This window comes from Oryx dammah, unplaced genomic scaffold (genome assembly GCF_014754425.2).
Source record: "Oryx dammah isolate SB20612 unplaced genomic scaffold, SCBI_Odam_1.1 HiC_scaffold_2, whole genome shotgun sequence".
In the NCBI taxonomy this organism is placed as follows: domain Eukaryota; kingdom Metazoa; phylum Chordata; class Mammalia; order Artiodactyla; family Bovidae; genus Oryx; species Oryx dammah.
Window position 1 is genome coordinate 87308161 of NW_024070186.1, and position 23965 is coordinate 87332125.

The 23965-nt window shown below is 42.4% G+C and overlaps 1 protein-coding gene across 1 annotated transcript; it reads left to right on the forward strand.

Annotated features, from left to right (window-relative positions):
* Positions 1 to 3907: 3907 nt before the first annotated feature.
* On the forward strand, positions 3908 to 23105 carry MUC13 (mucin 13, cell surface associated). The gene is made up of 11 exons (XM_040265563.1): positions 3908 to 3912; positions 4024 to 4154; positions 5405 to 5511; positions 9309 to 9364; positions 12937 to 13100; positions 15680 to 15811; positions 16120 to 16240; positions 16886 to 16923; positions 18542 to 18626; positions 21176 to 21377; positions 22909 to 23105. The coding sequence occupies exons 1-10, from the start codon at positions 3908 to 3910 to the stop codon at positions 21375 to 21377; spliced, it is 1041 nt and encodes a 346-aa protein (XP_040121497.1). The 3' UTR covers positions 22909 to 23105.
* Positions 23106 to 23965: the final 860 nt, after the last annotated feature.

Below are 23965 nucleotides of genomic sequence, written 5' to 3' on the forward strand. Positions count from 1 at the left end.
CCTACAGTCGCAGGTACCTCTACCACCACAGATACTTCAACCCCTACCGTCGCAGGTACCTCTACTGCTACCACAGAGAGTACAAATCCTAACACTGCTACGAGTACACCTACTTCTCCCACAGGGAGTACAACTCCTGCTACCACCTCGAATACGTCTACTCCTGCCATACATGCTCCAGGTAAGAGCAAGTCCCTCAAGTCTCCTCACTAAGGAGTCGCAGTATTGTGAAGGATGGTAAGTATGTGTCTTCTGCCAGAGAAGGAAAGTGTGTGTAAAGAAACCCAAGGTGTCCTTGGATATAAAACCCTGGAATTAAAAAGTCTGGGTCACACAGGCTAATAGTGATGGCAGAGATGCTAAAAGATTACCTGCAGTTCCATTCTATTCTTTCCTCCAGCTACTTGCCAGATGTGGAAATTTTTTTAAACTTAGGCTTTGTGAGAGCTACTTTTGCAGCTTCCCTCTCCCTAGGAGATTTTTAGAAATAGTTTCTTTTCTCTGAGGTCAGGTGCTAATAAGCACTGATGAGATCTCTAGCCCCACTACTAGATCCTCGGTCTACTGAAGAAAGGAGCCAGTTCTACCCTGATTCCTCATCAAATGTTATTGAAAACATGTGACATTACCAGAGTCGTGATCCAAAGGACAGATGTTTAGGGATACTGTCTAAGAGATGAAGGTTGACCTCCGGCCTCAGTTATTGAGACAGGAAACACTTGCTGCTTTTCCCAAAGTTTGATATAGAATAGAAAAAGTTTGGTCAGTAAACTTTACCAGTGAAGGCAAACTAATAAATGTTTTAGGTTTTGTGGGCCATAATAAGATCTGCTAAACAACTACCCCACTCAGCCATATTAACGTCAGAGTAGCCACGGACAATATACATATGAACGTGCTGATTGTGTACTGATAAAACTTAGTTTACAAAAACAGAGGAGGACTGGCAAGAATTGGCTTATGAGTCATAGTTTTCCAACCCCTGGTCTAAAAGAGTCCTTAAACCTATGTTTAAAGGATCTAGATAAACCCTGTTATTCTCAGTTAGGGAGACTGAGGCTCAGTGAGGGCGGCCACTTGCCCAGGGTCAAAGAGCAAGCTGATGTCTTCCTATACATTCTTCTTTTGGCTTCCTCGGTAATCTTGGGTAGATCTAAGAAATAAATGATTAAGGAAATGGAGCCAGAGGGCGCACTGAGACCTGCTTCCCCATCTTCTCTCATGTTTGGAACAGCTACACAATCAGCTCTCCTGTAGTCAGGAAAGGGAGCTTTTCTATGCCATTTCTGCTTCCCTAGACCCTCTGTCAGAGTAAGGCAGCCTTGTGTTCTGGCCCTATACTAACTGTGCGGCATGGGCCAAACCAATTCTCTTTTGGCTTCAACGTACTCACCTGTAATAAGGGATGATTGAACTAAATAGCCACAAAATCCTTTTCCCACTGTAACATCCTGTGACTTTATTCCTGGCACACAGAAATGCTACCAAGTCTGTCCTTTATGGCCAAGGAGAAAGCCACACTGGGAGTTATCTGACCAGTATATCCAAAATGGTGCTGTACTCAATTTCTTCCCTAGGCTTTTCCAAATCATCCTTGCAGTGTGGTTAAGGCTTTGTTAAGAAGCCATTTACTTTACTTAGAATATTGTAACACCCTGTTAGAGAGCTGACCCTTATTGTTGTTTGTGAGATATTGCATGCAGTATGCCTCCTATGTCCAGGTAGCCTGTTTTTTTTTTTTTCTTTTACTCTTAAAAAATATTCTTTTTAGATAGAATTTATCTTTTAGAGAAGTTTTAGATTCTCAGCAAAATTGAGAGAAATGCAGAGCGATTTCCCATATTTCCCTGCCCTCCTACCTGCACAGCCTCCCTTATTATCAGCATTCCTCATCAGAGGGCACATTTGTGACAACTGATGAATCTACACTGACACATCATAATCACCCTAAGTCCAGTTTACTGAGGGTTTACTGTTGTATATTCTATAGGTTTGTACAAATGTAAAATGATATGTATCCATCATAAAGACTACTTTCACCTTCCTAACAATCTGCTGTACTCTGCCTATTCACCCCTCTTTCCCTGCTAACCCTTGGCAACTGCTGATCTTTTGTTGCCATAGTTTTGCCTTTTTCAGAATGTCATGTTGTTGGAATCACACAGTATGTAGCCTTTTCAGATAGGCTGCTTTCATTTAGTACTATGCATTTAAGATTCCACCATGTTGATTTTCAAGGCTTGAACATGAGTAATATTCCATTGTCTGGCTGTACAAGTTTGTTTATTCACTTACCTACTGAAGGACATCTTGATTGCTTCCAAATTTTGGCAGTTATGAATAAAACTGCTCTAAGTATTCATTTGCAGGGTTTTGAGTGGAAAAAGTTGGTAAATACTAAGTGAATACTTAGCATTTATATTGGGTAAATACTAAGGCTTGCACTTGCTGGCTCATATAGTAAAGTTTAGTTTTGTAAGAAACTGCCAACCTGTCTTCTGAAATGGCTAGACTTTATATTTATATTCCCACCAGTATGAGAATTCCTCACTAGCACTATTTTATTTTTTAATAAAAGTGAATTAGGCCCATAGTTATGGAAAAAATAGCTTAAATGGGATAAAAGTATATGCTGCTGCTAAGTCACTTCAGTCATGTCCTACTCTGTGTGACCCCATAGACGGCAGCCCACCAGGCTCCCCCGTCCCTGGGATTCTCCAGGCAAGAACACTGGAGTGGGTTGCCATTTCCTTCTCCAATGCATGAAAGTGAAAAGTGAAAGTGAAGTTGCTCAGTCACGTCTGACTCTTCGCGACCCCATGGACTGTATGTAACCTACCAGGCCCCTCCGTCCATGGGAGTTTCCAGGCAGGAGTACTGGAGTGGGGTGCTATCGCCTTCTCCGAACCACCAAAGGGGAGAGGGACAAATTAGGAATATGGCCTTAACAGATTCAAACTACTATGTATAAAAGAGATAAGCAACAAGGATATATTATATATCACAAGGAATTATAGCCATTATCTTGTAATAACTTCTAATGTAGTATAATCTGCAAAAATACTGAATCACTATACTGTACACTTGAAACTAACATTGTAGATCAACTCGACTTCAATAAAAAAGAGACCATGTTATATACATTGTACCTTATATGTAGTTTTTTTTTGTAAGCAACAATTTCCACCTATGGAACCATAAGAATTTTAAAACAGCTCTGAAGGTTGTCAGTCATTCAACCTATTCTGAAATCAAAGCTCAGAATCATTTCATTTGACAAAGGGAAATGGCTAGCCAAGATCGCCATTTGGCTAACTGGTGATTTCTCTTCTCGGATCCCGTCAGTTTTCCAAAGATAGGAAAGATGCTGCACACTGTCTGATCTAGGGATCCTTGCCAGTGGTGTAGAAACCATAGTCATATTCTTCCCACCATTCATTCAGTCATCCGCTCAGAAAGTAGAGTGGCCCTTCATCACTTCCTCTTAGAATTTTCACTGAGTTAATCCACGTTGTTCCCTTCCCCTTCCTCATAGGTCTGTATACCATGTATGCTAACCAGAATATAAAATCTAGTTTTGGGTGGGGGAAGTTTTTTGCCTGGTCCTCCCTGTAAGTCGGTCATTCATATCTTCCGAAAAAAATATGGTGCTTTCTCTAAAATGATTTTGGAGCACCCCCACCTAGTATTAGAGGAGCAGATATCAAAGTTCTGGAGGATCTATGAAATCCAAAGTATTCCCTTACTCCTTGGAATTAGAACACTGGGTTCTCTTTCTGAGCAGACTGTTACTCACCAACCTCTGACCTATACTATTGACAAGTGCTTGGCTCTAGAATTTTAGCAACAATCTCCCTAGAGACATAAGAAAATATGTGTTTGTTTCTAGCTGTTCTAAGGGTATACCATGGCGTAACATAGCCAAGTAAATAGAAAGTGCCCAGGAGGGAGACATGAAGATTTAAAAGTATATTTCCAGGTGTAATTTGTTGTCACTTATGGATTTTTAATCTCTTTCTACTGTATCTCAGGTTCCAGCACACCTTGCAAAGAAGATTCCTGTAAGGATGGTTCTTTGTGTGTCAATCTGAGTAATGATTATTTTTGCCTGTGTTCAGAAGGATATTACTATAAGTCTTTCAAATGCAATAAAGGTGAGTTACAAAGGATGAACGATGGAAGTGTGCATCTCAGGCCTAAAGGGAATAGAAAACTTGGTGACAAAAAGAGCTTCTGGAACATTAAAAGGAGAAGAAAATTTGGAGGTGACAAAGGCCAGCCAAGCAGAAAAAAAGTTTCTGTCTTTATCTCAGTGGAACCTAGTGGGAGAGGAAATGGACCAATTCAGATAGGTGAACTAGTTCTAGAGGTATGAGAGGGAATGGGTCCCTTCACTTTATCTGGTTGAGGATCAGTGCCATGGGGTCAAAATGTAAATGATAGGGTAGAAAGATAGGTGTGTAAAATGATAGATGTAGGTGTGTAAAACTACAAAGACTGCATAAATACAAAGCAGTGCTGTTACATGGGGACACTGATGCAAAATGAGGTGATTTCCTAAAACGACAGAGTCAGACAACCCAGGAACCTGGTCTCTGACTTTGGCTTAGATTTTTTGTCATAGGATTTGCTTGTACCATAACACCAAATCTTATTTTTGGAGACTTAAGAACTTCTCAGCTCTGGAAATGGACTTTAAGAACAAACTGACACCACACTTTTTTGGTTAGATCAGCTGGGTGCTATAAAAGTCCAAGGCTATTTCCTGAGCTATATGTTTTTGTCTGTTTTATGAAAAAGAAATATCCCTTCTTGCCAACTGCACTGGAAATGAATGCGTGTTGGCACAGGGATTAGAGATATCCCCAAGGCCAAATGGCTGTTCCTGTTGTTAGCATGAGTAATCTCATTTTGGGGATCCACTCTAAGTGAATGACCCCAAATATAGAAAAGTTTTGTGCATTGAGATGTTTGTGCAAACTTTTTTTCCTTTTGAATAATTAAAAGCATTGAAAACAAAGAGTGACTGCATCAGTGAAGGAAAGATGTGTTTCATAGAATATTATATAGCATTTAAGATGATAATTATGAAGACAGAGTAATGATTTGGAAAAATGTTTACTATTAATAGTAAGTAAAGAAGACTCATGATATAAAGTTGCAATTATAATGATACAAACTAGACACACACACACACACACACACACACACAAAAGAGCTGGGAGAACTATACCAAAATGAGAATAATTGTGATAGGTTAGGTTGGGTTTGGGGTAATGTTTTTCATATTTCCAGAATTACTGTAGTATCGTCATATGTTTAGAATTTAAAAATAATCTATGCTTTAAGCAAAATGGACCTTCTTTACATTGAATATCACAGAAAGATTCTGCTTGAATTTCAGGAAAGATATTCCCTGGTACAATTAAGGTCACATGGTCATACTCATCTGAATTAGAAAATAAAACTTCTGAGGAGTATCAGAATTTATACATTCAAGTTACTACATTTGTAAGTATTTTCCAAACATCCTTCCTCTATAAATATTCTTTATTCTAACAGTGACTTGTATAGACTGGCATTTGGGTGGTACAGGCTGGTACAGCTATCCCAGTGTTTCAAACAGTGAAATGTAACCTTATTGGTCTGCAAACAGTAGCTGTTCCAAATTGCCAGTGCCACTGCTTCCTGGTTGCCTGGGCTCTTCCTCTAGGACCTGGGGGCCTCCCTGTGATCCCGCAATCAGAGGTAATACCTGGCATAGCCGAGGGCCTTCAAAAGCCACTTCTAGCCATGGCATACTCTTTCTTACAGAGGCTGATTAAGTGGCCAGATAAATGTAATGCTGTTTTAAAATAAATTATTTCCATAGAATTGAAGAGAAAAAAATTGAAAAATTGTATTTTTTACATTTGCATACATTTCTAGACTAGTTTAGCTTCTTTAATGTCTGGAAGAGGAACTCCATCTGAATTAATAAATGTTGCTTCTTTATCCCATTGTCAAAAAGGTCAAAATGAACAACAGTTTCATTTCATGTTGATTACTGTAAGTGAGTGTGTCGACATGGAGGAGATGGAGATCTCTATTCTGGAACCACATGTCAGGAAGGTCTGGAAGGTCTCAGAGAGGGTATCCAGCCCATGTTTCTCAAAATTTAGTTTTGAAGGGAAAAATATTAGGTTGGAAATATATCTCAGAACTCTAGGTGGAGAAAGACTTTAAAAAACTAATGTCTTAATGGGGGTGCAGGAAGCATGGTGGCCATGAAAATGGACCACAAAGTACAGAATAATAGCATCTAGCGACAGATTAAAAATTATGTAAAGAGGATAAAAACACCTCTTTTAAGTCAAAAATCAAAAGATGTCAAAGGTCCTTGGAGTATGGCCTGAGAATGAATGTGAGGTTTGTCAGAGTTTTGTGTTTATTAGTTGTGTGTGCTTTCGGCATGACACTTTAATTCTTAATCTTGTCTTCTCAGTGTTCAAATGAAACTTGATTAGATTAGAGGCTCTAAAGTAGAAGCTACCATGCTTCATGGTTTTTATGCTTTTAAAGAAACCAATAAAGCATTTTGTACAAATTTTTAAAAAATTAACGTTTTACTCTATGACAGTGTGTTTGCATTTGAAATTACATAATTATAAAACAGTTTTGTTATTAGGCTTGTTAAAACATGAAAAAATCTTATCCAAATGATCTTCAGATAGTCCAGGGAGAGCACATGCTCATGACCAAACAGCCGTGCCTGGCACTGCTGTGATAAAAGCTGTGTCTGCTGTACCCAGGCTTGCCTGAGCCCCTTTGCCTTACCTCTTGTGCATGAGTGGCCTGCTGGCCGTGACTTAGCTTCTTACCCTGGATCTACATTCCAATTTCCTGCTCAGATGATATCTGGCACATTGAGGATAAGCAACACCAGTGTTTCCATTTCTAGGAAATCTTTCAGTTGTCTCCTGTGGCTTTACTGAGCACTGGCCACTGTGACCACTGCATTTCCCAACATGATTTGGGTATGAGTGTCCAGAAGCCTTTTCCTGCTACATATCTAGGCCCCTGGTCTTCAGAGACCAGTTTAGTGACTTGTTCAGTCAGATCTTGATGGTCCCAGAGGTGCCAGGGAGGGGATAGAGCACTTTATAATATCCAAGAAACTTTTAATCTGAAAGGGATACACCAGAACTCCTTTGCAACTCCTGGAGATAGCAAAAGAAAGACAGTTTACTTTCTTTAATGTGCTCTTAGCAGACCATGTAGCTGGGGCAGTGCCAGCTCAGGCCCTGAGAAGCCTCTCAGGGTCTATTTTGTCCCCAGCTAGATCCAAGTGGACAAGCTGCATAGGGATTTGAAGTTTCCCTGTTATACTGTACCTGGCATTTTATGTATATTTCTAATTCGCAAAGTAGCCACATGGGGAAGATGGTACTATGGTACTGTTTAGCAGGTGAGGTAGGTAGTCAAGGATCAGGAAGGCTAAGTAAACTGACCGAAGGTCACCCAGCTGATGAGTGAGGATGAGGAATTTGAACTCAGACCTGCCTGACCCTCAGGGCTGCTTCTTCTCTCCTGCTGGCTCTGTTGTGCAGCTGGGGCCTGGCAGGCCTGTTTGCATAATTCCTGCCCCCATGCCCAGCCTTTTGGCCTTTCAGATCAGTAAGTGTATATCCTCAAATCCTCGAAGGATGACCTGGAAGAAGGAAAAAAGAAAAGGAAAACCTTTTTCCTATGCCAGATGCTAATTTTGCAATCTTTTTTTTTTTTAATTAAGAAATTTAAATGGCCAGTGGTCAATAGTGAAGCTGGATAGAACCTTGGAGGTCATCCAATGAACTTGATCCTACATAGACTCCCAGTGCTCTGATGGTTTACAGAAATACTAGCTCTTTCTGATATTTAAAAGAATTAAAAGGAATAGAGACATATTCTAGATACAAGGCTGCTCAGCCTTAACTAGAGTATCAAATTTATTTGAATTTGACTAGAATAAGAGAAATGTTTTAATATCTCTTAAAATTACACTGGTTGCTATGATCTTTTAAAGTGTGGGGGAAAATAATAAAATTCTTGAATTATAAAAAGTTGCACCAACCCAGTTCAACAGTCATGTAATAAATATCAAGACTGGGGTCCAAAGAGAGGAAGACATGTCCAAGATCATGATTTCACATTTAATTTCTTCAATCATCAGTCAGCTTGTGTTTGTTGAGTGTTTCCTGGAGATGGCCCTATGCTGAGTGCTATGGGATGGGAGTTGGGGATGGGCAGGTATGGGTGGTATCATAAGAAGGAGAAAATGAACTCATTCTTGGCATCAATTAACTTACTTTATAGCTGGGACCTCCAGCCTACCTCCACCTCACCGCTGCCAGAGGTCCCAGCTTCATCTCTGGCCACTTGTTTACAGGTATCTAGAGTTGTCTGCTCTTAGAACACAACTCAGGCCTAACAAGATCTACCAGTGGTGGAGCCCCTTCCAGCTCACAAAGCTATGTATCATGTATTCCATCTCATTTTCTACACATTAGAGCCCTATTCGGTGCGAATTACTGCTGTCTCAAATTTCCCAGTGAGAAAGTGAGGTTCAGAGAAGTTAAATTTTGCAAATGCTGACAAATGGAGAAACTTGACCCTTCTGAGCCACACTGCTTCCAAGCATTGGTGTGAACTGTTCCTTCCTCTGTCTACTTGCTGGACCCGTGCCACCTACTGAAATGCTTTATGGCCTGTTTCCTTTATGAAGTCCTGTCTTGGGCTCTGAGACTAGAAGAGTGTTTCTTTGAACTTCCATGGAAGATTGTATTATCTCTGGCACTTAACTCTGTCAGCTTCATGGTATAATCTGAGGTTACATGGTGTAACTTGATCATAGGCTGGGTCTGCCCATCTTGGTAATCTATGTCTCTGGCATAATGCCTTGGGAAGGTAAGCATTTAAGTCTTCCTTGGGTAAATTGATGAGTGTGTGAAGTATGCCTATAGGTAAGTCTAACAAAGATGCAAAACTTCACATGACTTTGAAAAGAGAAAACAAGTCAGTCCCAGCTTCATCTAAGGACGCTATATTTAAGAGTATTGATCTGACTGAGTGCTTCAGGCTTCCATCTTTTTCCTGGGTAGCTCTGACTTATACCAGAATCATCCTATTTTAGAGCAGAAATTACTGAAAGGTGTTAGAGCACATGTAAAGAATACATTTGCTGTGTTACATAAGTGAGTTTAGAAATGGGTTTATATTAAAAACCTAGATATACTATTACTTTTTCCCCTTGCTGTAGTTGTTATTAAATCTGTTCTTCTTCTCCACAGTTTAAAGATACATTTAACAATTCTGATTACGGACAGACTGTAATTGTTAAAGTAAGGTAAGTTTGCTGTGGACCCATGGAGTACTTTGGAAGCAGACTATGTTCCCTAACTTTTAGTCTCCTCTTGCATTCCCCATATGGCACTGAAGTCCTAGGGTGGCCAGTCACAAGTCAAGAAGAGGTGGTCAGTCTGAGGACCACAAAGGGCCCTGACTCAGATGCACATTGACCCTGGCCTGGGTTGGCAGAGTGTAGCCTGGGGATAGCAAGATGTTCCCTGTGATTGGCTACTTAGCAACTTGCTCACATGGTCCAGGACATCACTTGAATCTGTTTGTTCTGTTTGATCCCTTGGCTACAAACCACACCTGGCTATTCCCTGGAATGTGCATCCCAGGGGGCCTGGAGGAGAATGAATGGTTCATGGCCATCTCTTCCTTCAAAGGGGGAAATGAGGCAGACAGGAAGACCCCAGTCACACGACTGGTCACTGAAGGGCCTGTCGTGAGCTCTTTCTACAGTAAGAACAGGCATGCAGTGAGCGTATCAGCATGTGGTGACCAGGGCTGTGTGCTGCTTGGAAACCCAAAGAGGTAGAGGATTCTTAAGAAATCAGTGATTCCATGTTGGCCTTCTCTGAAGCATATTGATACAGAAGTGCTGCAGGCTGAGGAAGGAACTCTCTAAAGTAAACAGAATCGTGCAGAACAACCAGCTCTAATGTATTTACATTTCTGTGGTTTTATTATCACATCTATCTTCATAAACTTTGTCAAATCCTTTGTGGAAAAAGATGAATTAAGAGAAGACCCCCTAAAAGTAGTGAGTTTTGATCTTGGTGATGGGCAAGGGGCACGTGTGACTGGTAGCCAGGAGGCAGTCTAATGTGAGGCACGGTACAGGCAGCAGGCAGAGAGGCTGGGCCCCAACACAGTGGCTGGAAGCTGGAGACACAGCAGACAATACTGAAGGCTATACATCATTGAATGGTGTTAGGCTTGGTTTAGGGGATAACAGGGAGTTCATGCATCGGGATGACTGGATAAAAGCAGAAACAGTGCGGTATGACGGCAGTAGGTAGTAGGCAAACCTCTTCTTGAATCCCAGCCTTGGCACCTTATTGCTGTTACTGGGTGCATGTTTTAACCTCTCTGGACTTTTGTTACCTAATCTGTATATCTGGTTTACTCTGATCAACTTTCCCAGAACCCTGTGGGGAGCAAATGAGATACTGTTGGAAAGCTTCCCTGTGCAAAGTACCTGGCATGTAGTCAGTTTCAACACGTATTAGTTCCCATCTGTTTGCCTTCCAGAATAGGGGACCCTGCAAGTGTGATGGAAAGCTGGTCCCATGGAGTCATTTGGTGGGGAGTGGTTCCCTGAAACTGTGGCACCCCTTCCATTTTTAGGGAGTTACGGAAAGGGAGCCAGGGGAGTTTGGTGACAACACCTTACCTGTGAACTCAGTGTCCTAAGAGGAGTAACTCCCTCAGCTTGTGGGCAGTGGCGGGCAGATGGACCTCAGTCTCACTTCAGAGGGCATTTCTTAGGCTCCAGACCAGTGCTCTCTCCTCGGAATCCCCAAGCTCTTTATTTACTGCCTGAATGTTGGAATTGGAAGGATCCTCAGAATTCCTCCTATACTCCAATCTCTCTTTGGACAGAGGAGGACACTCGGGCTGAGGGAATTTAGGACTGGTCTTGGGCCACAGAAGATGGTGGCTCCCCTGGGTCTAGATCTCTGGGTTCTTAACTTGGAGGCTAGCGCCCTGGTTCTGTATGCTGTTGCTGCTACTGCTAAGTCACTTCAGTCGTGTCTGACTCTGTGTGACCCCATAGACGGCAGCCCACCAGGCTCCCCTGTCCCTGGGATTCTCCAGGCAAGAACACTGGAGTGGGTTGCCATTTCCTTCTCCAATGCATGAAAGTGAAAAGTGAAAGTGAAGTCGCTCAGTCATATCTGACTCTTAGTGCCCCCTTGGACTGCAGCCTACCAGGCTCCTCCATCCATGGGAATTTCCAGGCAAGAGTACCGGAGTGGGTTGCCATTGCCTTCTCCCCTGGTTCTGTATATAACCACTTTTTGTCAGTTGAGTACATGGCCACTCCATCCTTTCCTTGAACTCTTCCATGAGTAATGTCTTACCTCCTGAACTGTATGCTAGTAGGTTCTTCAGATGATGAATGAATTATGGATGGCATTTCTTTCTTAGCCCCACTGAAAAATTATACCATAGATCTCTGGTCATCTTTCAACTGGTAAAGAAGAGTTTGTACCAGGTACCCCTTTCTCACTGCCTGGTACCTTCCTCTGTTACCTCTGAGTTCTACCATGAACAAATCATGAAACTTTAAGATTCTAAAGCCCACTTTGCTTTTTGGACTCCTTTTTCTGAGGTGATCATTCCTAAAAACAGAATTTGGTTCATGTTTTAGATTTTCTGGATTGTTCCACAGCACCGATATAGCTGCAAACATTATCTAAGTAGGGTTGGCTGTGTTTTCAAACTTCTATATTTATTCAAAAGTCAGAATGGAGTATAGCAAAACAATAGGACTGCAAAAATATATCCTGAGTCTTAAAAACACATGGCCACAAGTCAGAGAGGGAAGAAGGGTTTTAAAGTCCTTTTTTTTTTCTCTCAGTGGTTGTATCACTTGATTTTTTTTTTTTGGATAAATGAAAGAATTAGAACTTGACATAGCCGATCTCAGGACCCCAAACTGTAGTGCTAGTTAGAGAGAGGGAAAGACCCTTATGATGTCTTGCAGCAAGGTGATGTGATTTGGTATTACATTCTGATGCTTCCCAGGCTTCCCAAGTGGTGCTAGTGGTAAAGAACCCACCTGACCAATGCAGGAGACCTAAAGAGATGCTGTTTCCATCCCTGGGTTGGAAAGATTCCCCTGGAGAAGGGAATGGCAACCCATTCCAAAATTCTTGCCTGGAGAATCCCATGGACAGAGGAGCCTGGTGGGCTATGGTACATAGGATTGCAAAGAGTTGGACACAACTGAAGCAACTTAGCACGCATACATGTCTGATGCTTCCCACGGCCCCTCCTTTCTTGGGATCAGTTCTCCTCTGGGTCAGGTGTGCCCAGGCCTAGTCACACACACACACTTTGAAGCTGCCTGCTGGCTTTCTGGGCCCTTTCTGGGAATGATCCATACTCAGTATGGTTGATTACTGCTCTCTCTGTGTGCAGAAAGGAATACATACCCCTTTGTCTCTCTCAAGGCACAAATCTGAGATTTTACAGCTCATCATGAGATCTATTCTTGATTTTCTACAGAAAGCGGCAGCTCACTGTTTCACATGTCACTGATTCTACTTCTGGTTTAATCCAGGCACCTAGAAATGATTGTCCACAATTTTTCTAAGTGTCTTCCAATAGGACCTTACTATAGTCCTAGATTTCCTCTGAATGCATATTGAATAGAGATCTCTAAGTCTATAAATGGCCATCTTATAGCAACCCCAGGCCTCCCTCTTTGAGCCTCAACTGTGGATATAAAACAATGGGTTGGGACTAACTCTGGGAGATTTGAGAGTCTGGAAGGTCTAAAGACCAATTTGGTGATGCTTTAGTTCAATTCATCAAGTGATGGATTCATTTCATTTTTAGCCCATCCACTTCAGCAAGATCTGAAATGCGTGCTGGTAACCAGGGTGTTGATGTAGAAGTAGTAAACATTTTTACAGAAAGTACAAAGGAAAATGAGACATCCATATCAGATGCCATTAGAAATGCGATTAATAGACACTCAAGTAACTTTTCAGGATATGACCGTAAGTATTAAATAATTTTATTCAACATTTACCTGAAGACCTATCTACATTTTCTATTATAAATAAGTAGAAGTAAATGTTTTACTTTCCTTGTGAAGGGGGCCAGAAGAACTGGATAATTGAATCCACAGACATCTCTGAGTTTTCTTTGAACCCGTCCTTTCTTCCTCCCTCCCTTTCCCCAGTCGCTTGACTTCTGCTCACTGATAACCATCCCCTAAGTCATCAAACCGACCAGTTTCTTCCTCTTCTTCAAAGGTAGCCTTGGGTAAATAGCCTCTGGATTGGGAAAGATGAAGAAAGGAGGAAACAAGAGAGCTCTCTACCACGTTACAGCTTCCCAAATGCTTATAGAAAGTTTTACTTACACTGTTCCTCTTTAGGCAGATGCACATGCCCTCAGGAGAGCTGTGACAGTTCACTTTTGCTGTTTTATAAACACACCAACCAGGCCTGGCCTTTCCATGAGCCCTTGTGACATGGGAAACACACACACTCTTTATTTGCTCGTTTTTTTTATCTTTAACCCTTTGCTCTTTGTAATTGGATTTTTGTTGTCCTTGTTTTGGGTTTTGCTTGTAACAAGCCTGAACTCATTTGGGGCTCTGGACTGTCATACTTCTAATTTTCCACCTTTGGTTTCAGGACTTTCTTTTTATATTTTGTTTATGTCTCTCCTCTGAGAATTTCCTGTGCAAACCATGCCAGTTTCTTTAAATTACCTGGCCTTCTCCCACTTTTTTTTTTTTTAAATAGCTCACTGGGGGTCATTTGCAGCTGCACAGTTAGGATTACATTTTCAAAGCTTCTTACTTTCCTGAACTGTTTTCATCTTCCAGACTCTCATACCATGGAACAACACCTTAGCCTTTCTGAACATTTCAATATTTACTCTCTCCAAGTCATACTCCTGTTTCTGGCTATCACTTGGTCCTTGTCTTCCAAGGAACCAGTCACTTCTACCTGCCAATAAATTTCTCCTTGGGGGTCAGAATTTGGTCCAGAGTAGCAGTTCATGTAGTCAGAATAGCTATACCCGCCTGGAAGATGAAATTGTCAGCAGGGCAAGACAAAACCTTACTGTACACCCTGCTTTTGGCTAGATGAGATTTCTAGCAAGTGAGAGGAAGTTGAGAGTTCCGATCAGCTTGGGGATGGACCACTCATAATGGTCATCAAATGAAAATATCCAGTGCGTTCTTCAAGATAAAGTTAGGGTTCCCTTTGCAGTTCTCTCATTTGGCTCTACTTGAACTGCCTTTGCTCTGAGCCTGGCCAACATGAAACCATTCAGCCTCAGCTCTAAGAACTGCTCTTTTTGACAACTCCCCTCAGCATCTCTCCACTCTGAGACCAGGCATGTGCTCTCAGATACATTAATAGATTCTCAAATGATGCCAGCTGGAGATGGCCACAGGAGCACAAACTGCCCAGCACGTGGAAGGGAGTGCTCAAAACTTTTAGAGAAAAACACCTGCTGCTGCTCTCTCATTTTAGCTACAAAGACAAAGTCTGTCTTCTGTGTCAACAGTTGTAAAATCTCTTTCTCTGAGTTTTTATTTAGAGGCATTTTCAAACAGCAGGTGATAAAGGAAGGTTAGTTACAGGCTTAGATGTTTGGAAGAGAGTAACCACATATCTTCTACCTGCTCCTGTTCTCTCCCCCTAATCTATTCTCAGATTCATCTTTTTGTCCCTAATGCCTTCCAGTTTGTTTCTAGACTAACATTCTTAAAAGATTATTTTCTCATGGCCATGCTTCTGCTCAGAATCTACAATGGATTCTCAGACTTGTAGGATAAAAGTCAGTGGCCTTAACCTAGCCTTCTAACCCTGCTATACCAATGAATGGACAAAGGGACAATTATTTGTTGAGTCTCCTATAGTAGACACTTGCATTAGCCCCATTTCACAGGTGGAAGACACCTTGAACCCACCAAAAATCAAATGATTGAACAAAAGCCTCCAGACCATCAACTGCAGAGCCAAGAATTCTATTTTCTTCCACCTCACCTCACTGCCTCTCCCCTGCCAAAGTGCAGTCCCATCACTCCCAGACAACAATCCTTTCCTTCTTTTCATCCCTTGTTTACTGCACTTAGACTTTGCCTCGGACTATTAAATCTTTCCTCTCTTTCAAGACTTAGCCCAATTTCCACCTTCCCCATGTTATCTTTAGCTATCTGAGCCCCTGAATTCCCATTGTACTTAAAGTCTGTGCTACAAGTTGCTGGTTGCAACTTTCTATGGGTACAAACATGTAACTCTCCAAAGATGGGGTCCCAAACTTATGCAGCTACTGTGTCCTTTCTGGAACCCAGCAAAGAGCTAGGTGCAAAAGAGAATTTGAATATAATTCTACTGCATGGGATTGAATTAATTTTAATTGAATAATATAAGGAAATATTTACAGAAGAGATCCACTGGGGAGCTGAATTTCAGAATCTTGGATTTTCACTGGTTGAATCCCAAAATGTGTTAAAAGGCAGTGATGACCACAATGGAACGGGTTGTTTTCACAAGTTACCTTATCCATATTGTCTTGCTAAGTATGTCTTTGAATTATTTGTGCCTCTCAGAGCAAGATCGGTGTGATTACTATGGGTGTAAAAAACCGAATGACCAAAATGATTGTGACAGTGGTTTACTATGTGAGTGCAGAGAGGGGCTGATGAGACCAAACCCACAGACGCCTATGTGTGTTGGTAAGTGTTCATCTGCTTCAAATGGCTCACCTCTTTCCCCTTTCCTTCCGCATTCTCACAAAGTACACACTTTCCCACTCAAGCCTCCATGTGCATTTCAGAGTCTGAGGGATGGGAATTTTGGCTTTCGTTTTATGGGCCTGGAGGGGACCTTGGGTAAGAGTTGGTGAGGAGGTCCACGTACCACTTCACAGCCACTGAGCACCTCGTTTCACCCAGAAAAAGCAATGTGAAAAATTGTATTCTGCGATGTGTCACTTTGGGGTTGAAGAGGCTGTTTCTGAAAATTACCCAGAAATCCCTCTCTTTTGAAGCAATGTGTTCTGATACGTGCAACGCACAGCACAAGAAGCAATGCCTAGTGATGAGCAACAGGAGTGCTGCCTGCTCGTGCCTGCCAGGCTACAAGGAAGATGATCAAACAACTTGCCAAGCGTAAGAGAAATCACCCCTTTCTCCTCTTTTCATAGCTAAGGCTAGGTGAAAAGGACAGAGCTTGTAATGTATGTATGAGTTTAGCTTGGGAAATTGGTTCACTGGCAGAAGGTTCATAGCATCACCACCACCACCATCAATTTTCGAACGTTTATCTGTGTGCTGGGAACTACAGTAGGTAATGCTTCTCAAATAGCAACTTCAGGAAGGTATTCATTCCCCCATTTTCAAGTGATAAAACTAAAGCTCAGAGAATATGAATGGCAAGTCCCTGCTCACAGGGCAGCAAATAAGTAGCAGAGTGAGCCATGTGGTCTCACAGCTTGAGGGGTCCCACTAAGTGCTAGGCCTCTGGGACTCATCTTCACCCAAAGCGATGAATCCTCCCGGTGCTCTGAAGATGGAGCATTCGGTTGGTAGCAAATGGAACCACACAGGACTGTATGCCCCCTCAATCTTCCTGAGAGCCATGAAAGGTACTTAGCTGGAAGATTGGGGTGCATAAGGAAGAAAAGAGAAAGAGGAGACAGAACAGGGGGAAGACAATGAAAGAAGGATGCGTAGGAGACATGGAGGTTGGGTGGGAACTCTGACCTGCTTTCATAAGGTTTTTACCACACTTTCCTATTCCTTCCTGTATTTTAGGTGTGCGTTTGGCTACAGTGGAATCGACTGTAAAGACTGTGAGTACAAAAGTCTTGCTTTGTTATTAAGCTTCTGAGAAACAGACATTGACCACATTCAAAATTCTGTCCAGTCCCCCAAAGTCTCTGACATAAAGAGAAAGAAAATCTGCCTGGAGTTTGTCTTCTGGGTCAGGCCAGTCCATGCCCACCCTTAGGTCATAGGTAGAGCCTCTCAGCTATGGGAAACAATGGAACTTAGCCCAAGAGATGGGCTGGAACCCCTGGACTTGTCCCAGGCCAAAGAAGGTTGTCCCAACATTGTATTCATTTCCTGCATTAGATTAAATATTCATTGTCTGCTACTAGAAAGGATAAAGACCAGTATATGCCAAAAATGTTTACATTCATAGTGGAGCAAAACTAGAAACCAGACATTTAAATACTCAAGTCATCTTTTTGTTTTACTAGTGTTTTTTAACAATTTTTTTCCTCTTTTCCATGTTTGGGATATATTGCTGTAAATTCAGTTGCTTTGTTCCCTCCCATGCCCTACCCTCACCAGACCGGGGCAATACTAACTGTATTATATTTAAAATTTTATATAATGAACTAAAGATCAATGACCCAAGGTGAAGGAAATATTTCTGTTTCCCAGCCAGCCACAAAGTTAGTGGTTAGAAATGCTTTTCTTTTCTGCTGTATTTTGTTGTGAACCTGGGTTTGATAAGTCATTTCTTCCTTCTGGGCTTTCAATGTCTCCATCTATAATATGAGAAGTTAGGATCAGATGACCTTTGAGGCTTTTTTCCAGACTTAATGATCAATGGCCCCATGCACCCTGGTTAGTTAGAGGTGGCATAAAGGGCAGTCATGGAACGGGAAGATCTAGAGCAGCACTGACCAATAAAAATACAACATGAACTTCAGACTTAATTTCAGATTTTAAAAATTCTATGTAAAATTTTAAAGGTAAAGAGAAATAGGTGAAATTGATTTTTAATGAAATTTTATTTCACTCACTATATGGAAAATAGTATCATTTTAGCAGGCAATCAATGTAAGAATTATTAGAGAGATTTCACAATTTTTTTTCATCCTATGTGTTTGAAATCCACTGTGTACGTTACACTGACATGCCACATCAGGACGACATTTTAAGTGCTCAGGAACACTAAACAGAGCAGATCTGGAGGAGACTGAGTGGGAATGAACCTCCAGACCCTTCCCTCACCGATCGCATCCAGCCTTTACCTGGCTCCTCTGTTAGTGACAGATTTAACTGCAACCTAGTTCCCCTAAGTTTATCAGCAAAATCAGCTATGGCGGCAGGCTAAGGCAGCAGAGGTAAGGAGGTAGAGTGGACCTCAGGTGAGATCCCACTCCCTACGAAGCCCAGGAAGGCCTGCCACCACGGCCTCCGTTGTGTTCATGGTCTTCTTTCGTCTGGCAAGTTTGTCTCTCTGAGTTCTGAAGACATAGTTGGGGGAGACGGTGGACATAGGGTTAAAGGAAGTGAGCCACCCACTCATCCTGGCCCTGGAAGGGGGGTCACAGACCAGAGCCCCATTGTGTTCTTGGCCAGAAACCACTGGGAATTCCCGTACCTGTGCAGTAGGGGCAGAGGTGGGGGGTCTGCTTGGGGAAGCTGTTCCTACTTTTCTCTTTTCCCTTTCAGCATTTCAGCTGATCCTCACGATCGTGGGCACCATTGCTGGCGTCCTCATTCTTGGCATGCTGATTGCACTCATCGTCTCAATGAGGTATATGGGACAAAGTGTCCCTTTCTTGGGTCACACACCATCAGCACTACACTCTGGTTTCCAAACACACCCAGCCTTTCCCAGGCGACAGAAGGAAAATAAGGCGAGACCTCTCTAATACCATTGACCTTTTATCATCAGAACTTTCTTCTGATTCTATAAGCTACACATGATTCACTGAAGAAAATAGAACATGTGTAAGAGAGCAGAATACAAAAATCACCCACAAAACCCACCACCCTGAAACAACCAACATTTTGGCATACATCCTTCTAGGTTTTTGGCTACTGTTTAAAATGAATTTTGTATCTTTTGTGCTTTAAAATTTTTTGTTGAGATTTGTTTTTGCTTAATACTATAAAGTGACATCAGTGTTAGTTGCTCAGTAGTGTCTGACTGTTTGTGACCCCATGGGTTGTAGCCCGCCAGGCTCCTCTGTCCATGGGAGTGGGTAGCCATTCCCTTCTCCAGGGGATCTTCCCAAGCCTGGGACTGAACCCAGGTCTCCTGCATTGTAGGCAGATTCTTCACCATCTGAGCCACCAGGGAAGCCTATAAAGTGACATAGCAACCATTTTCTGATGTCATTAAAAACGCTCTGGGTAGTTTGGGTTTTTTTGAGCATGAGCCACTCATTCTCCTTGTTTGCCCTACAATAAACCTTTATTTGCTAAAAAAAAAACAAAAAAAAAACTATTTTGTTAGCAATATTTAACTTCATTGATATTGTCAAATATAATTTTCATCAAGTCACCCCTGCCCAGAATCTCTCTGCAAATAGCCTAACATCCCTGGTGGCTCAGATGATGAAGAATATGCCCACAATGCAGGAGACCTGGGTTTGATCCTGGGGTCGGGAAGATCCCCTGGAGAAGGTCATGGCAACCCACTCCAGTATTCTTGTCTGGAGAATCCTATGGACAGAGGAGCCTGGCGGGCTACAGTCCATGGGGTCACAGAGTTGAACGTGATGGAATGACTAACGCAAGGACAAGGACACCTCATCTGAGCCTCCTGGGTTTTAAGTAGAAACATTGTCTCTGCATGGTGTTTTTTCAGTTTGGTGCCTTAAGTGCCCTTTTTAAAAGCTTAAGTAGGGTCCATTCATTCATTCTACATTTAGATAAAGTTCCCTCCATTAACAGGGATGGAATGCTATCATCTATTCCATTCTAGATGTGCCAAGTGAGGAGCCACTCTGATTAAAAAAAATGAAAAGCTACTTTTTAGAAGTGGCATTTGGCTCATAGCTCATATTTTGGCAGATAGGTTTTCTTGCACTGTGAGAGGACAAATAGTTTTCATTCCTAAAATATTTTGTTTCTTCTTTTTTTTTTTTTCCTTTTCACTCCATTTTATTATTAACTCTTCCCCAGAGACTTGATTGCAAGGATGCCAAGCTGGGAACTGGGAACATGGCCTTCCCTTTCCCAGGGGGAGGGGGCCCAGGACATTCAGCTCCGGAGCAAGGCTGCCTCCTCCACTGTGGACCGGCTTACTGCCATGTCTCTAGGGCCCTCAGGGGCTGCAATAGAGCTGTGTCCCGGAACAGCCTTGTTTCTTAGTTCCCTCTTCCTGCTGCAGAGCCCGGTTTTGCTCTTAGCTCAGCCTTGGATTCATTTCTCCTGAAGCCCTCCAAGACTTAGAATTTCTTGCCCACTCCCAAGGGAAGGGAGCCTCTTCTCAGCCACCTTAGACAGGAGTGTTGTCACAGGGAGGAACTCTGTGGTGGGCTAGGCTGGCTATCAGGGTCAGCAGGCGAGTGGGTCTTCCTTTACAACACCCCAGGGCCTGAGAGTCACCCTTGGACCATGCTGTGGCTTTCACAGATGCCTCTAGCCCTACCACCCACTCTAATAGAGCAGCACTTCTGGTGGGCCAGAAGGAAAGAATAGTCACGATCAGAGTTAACTGGCAGGGAGGCAAGTGCCTCCCTCACCTCAAATCCTCCCACTTGGCACTGAATGCTTACATTTGAGGTCCTTGAGGGCTCGCAGCAGATCCTGGGAAACTTCTATTTCTCCTTAAGACCTTTATGCCTTGAACTCATCTTCTTCATTGAGGTGCTTCTATAGAATTGACTTTGCTTGAATGAAAAACTATATCACAAATCATCCTTTTTCTTTAACTTTTACTATCATTTCCATAAGTAATTCAAAGGCACACTGACGAATACTAACATTATAAGCAAAATGTAATATGACAGGCAGAATTGCTAATAGATGGTAATGTTGGATCAGGATAATGTTCTGGTTTTGATGTTTACATGGAGCTTATGAGGAGAGTCAGGGAATCTACATGGAATGAAGTACTGAAGTATTACCAGTAATGGACATCAGGTCTGTAGCTTATTCTTAAATGGTTCAGGAATGTTAACAGTTGGGGACTCTGGGTGACAGATGTATGGGAGCTTTGTGTTTTTTTTTTTGTAACTTACATGTAAATTTGAAATTATTTTAACAATTTAAATATTGAAAAAAGAATATTAACATTTGCTTCAAGGAACTTGCCACCACTGTCAGATCCTAATTTCTGTTACCAATTAACAGGTTAAAGAACAAAGGCAGGGATGTAGAGGAAGAGACCTTGATTGAGAAGGACTCACAAAATCTGAGACTCAAGGAGACTGGCTTTAGCAATCTAGGAGCAGAGGGGAGCATCTTCCCTAAGATCAGGGTGAACCTGCCCAGAGACAGCGAGCCGCAGAACCCCTACACGAGGCACGGCTTTCTGCCCCGACCAGACTATTAGGTGAGTATTGTGTGCTTTCTGTTTGCCTTTGTTAAGTGAAATGCCCCAGGGCAGACTCGGGACCTGGCTACTATATCAGCAGCAGCCCTGGCTGCCCCCGTAGACCTTTTTTATTTTTCATCAGGAAGCTATTATAATTAGCCACCAGTGGGTCCCTAACACTGACCATCTATGTGACTTTAGACACACCACTTAATTTCTCTCACCATCTATTTCCTCAGCTGTAAAAAGGGAAGCTTAATTCAGATGCCCTTAATGTCTCTTTAAATTATACATTTCTTGGGCTATAACTCCAGTGGTTGTGATAATTCCTAGACTGCTGAAGGCCCTAGGACCCAACCTAGGTCTGGCCTGGGAAGGACTATTGGATGTAAGCATGGTTCTGTTTACATGGGTCCTTTCCAGCCAGCCCACATAAAGGCAAATCTCTCCTCTCCTCCCCACCCAGACCACAAGGCAACCTGGTCAATTTCTAAAGTAACAAGTGAGGCTGGTAATATTCTTTCCCTTGGGAGGACTTTCAAGGTGAATAGCTTGTTCTCCTGAGAGTTGTATTAGAGAATTGTAGCTGGCATTGCTCAGTGTGACCGAACAAAATACTGAAGGGAGAAAGCCTGTCAGAGGAGACTCCTGCACGGAGTGACAAGACAGAAGGCAAAGGAGAAGGGGCCGGAGAAGAGGAGGGGGAAACAGAAGAGGCAAGGAGGAAAATGACTTGTTTAAAAGAGGAAAAGTGGGGAGAAAGAGGAAGAAGGAGGGGTGAGGCATCCCAGGAGAGAAGGAAAATAAAGAGGCTGAGGAGAAGGAGGACCTAGGAGGTTGGGGGAAGGGCCGGGGAAGGGGTCACAGCATCCCCGCTTCCCAGATTTGAGCTCAGCTTCTGTGGGTGGCCCGGGTGAGCAGGTCATCCTTTGAGAGTCTTAACGCACTTTGAATATTCTGGGAAAATCTGAATCGTTTTATTTTAAAATCTCATGGTTGATTTTCCTTTAGTCATGGACTCTAAGTGTTTCATGCGTGCATGAAGGGGTAATTTGCACAAAGTGCGCCACATGGGGTTGGACACAGGGTCCAGTCAGCAGTAGTCAAGAATGGATGTCCCATGGATGCCTGTTGGTCCTACATGAGGTGAACCTTCCGTTGAACTCACTTCAAGCCTCCCTCTCTCCACACTGGTGGAATACTTACTTCAAGTATTGCCTCTGAAGAAAGGCCTTTAGTGGCTGAGTACGCATGGGATTTAGAATCTGACAGACATGGTTCACAGTCTGGCCCTTCCTGCTCTGAGCTGTGTGATCTCTGACAGGTTATTTGACTTCTCTGGGTTAGTTTACTCATCTGTGAAATGGACTAAATGAAGCCTACTTCAGAGGATAAAGATCAAATAAGCCAAAGTGCATAAAGAGCTATTTGAATAATATTATTCAAATAATATTTAAAACAATGTTAATCACTTATGAAACTAAATTTTCTTATACATTTTTGTTGGAATACTTTTCTAAGAGTTCCCTTCCCCTCTCATTTTGTCTAGAATTTTGTAAGAATTTGGATCCATCTACAGCCCCTCAACCTATCATATGAGCTTTTATTTTCAATGTTCAAAAGACTGATGGAGAAGGGAGCAGCCTTGAAGATCTGGCCTTTGGTACTTCTCTTCCATCCAACATCTAGCCTCTCCGAATGGAAGTTGTGACTATTTACAATGAATACAGCTTGTTTGCTAACTAAGTACCTATGAAATTAAATGCATATAGATACTGTGAGCATTTGCAAGATAGTTGATTTGCTCCAGTCAGGAAAGTGGTTAGTTTTTCTTCCCGGTGGGGCAACAATACCATTTCCTATCTAGAAGGAAGTTCCCCAGGATTATTCACTCCCGCAAGAGTCTAGAATAATGTTGCTTGGAGTTGATACACTGCAGATAAGTGGCCTAATTTTGGAAGACTCTTACACACCAGCTATGGAGGTCCCAGGCAATGGGAGGAGATACCATCCTTCAAGGTGCTCAAATTCATTTTCTGGCAAGTTAAAACAGAGATACTAATTCTGTTCCTCAAATATAGGGATTTTATTTCCCTGCTGGGAGTTTGTGACCTGGCCTCACACCCAGGGGACAGAAAAAGAGACATGTCTCTTAGTTTTTGAGGAGCAGTTACTGGCAATGCAGGACCTTCTTAATGTCAACTAGAAGGCCTGGACTGGAAATGTCCCTCGAGCCTTGTGATACAGATTCCAGAGGTACTTCACCAAAGCATCAGCCTTCCCTCAGAAGCTCAGCAGCAGCTGCCAACATACACACAGCCAAGAATGGGGGCAGTCACCTCGAGCACAGTCTTTCTTTAATGTTAACAGTATCCTTGCTTAGGTCTAATGTCCTGTCTCTGTGCAAGTTGTTTTTTATTATTATTATTATTTGTTCTTGACTATTAACTATAAAAGATAACAAATAAAGTATCTTTAATAGATGGTGTCCTTCCTTGTGTTTGGGACTTGGGGTGATGCAAATGGTGGTTACGTTTCACTTTTAATAGCAAACCTGACATGTGGTAAACCGAATTGATTAACATCTGGTCATTAGGCGCAGTTGG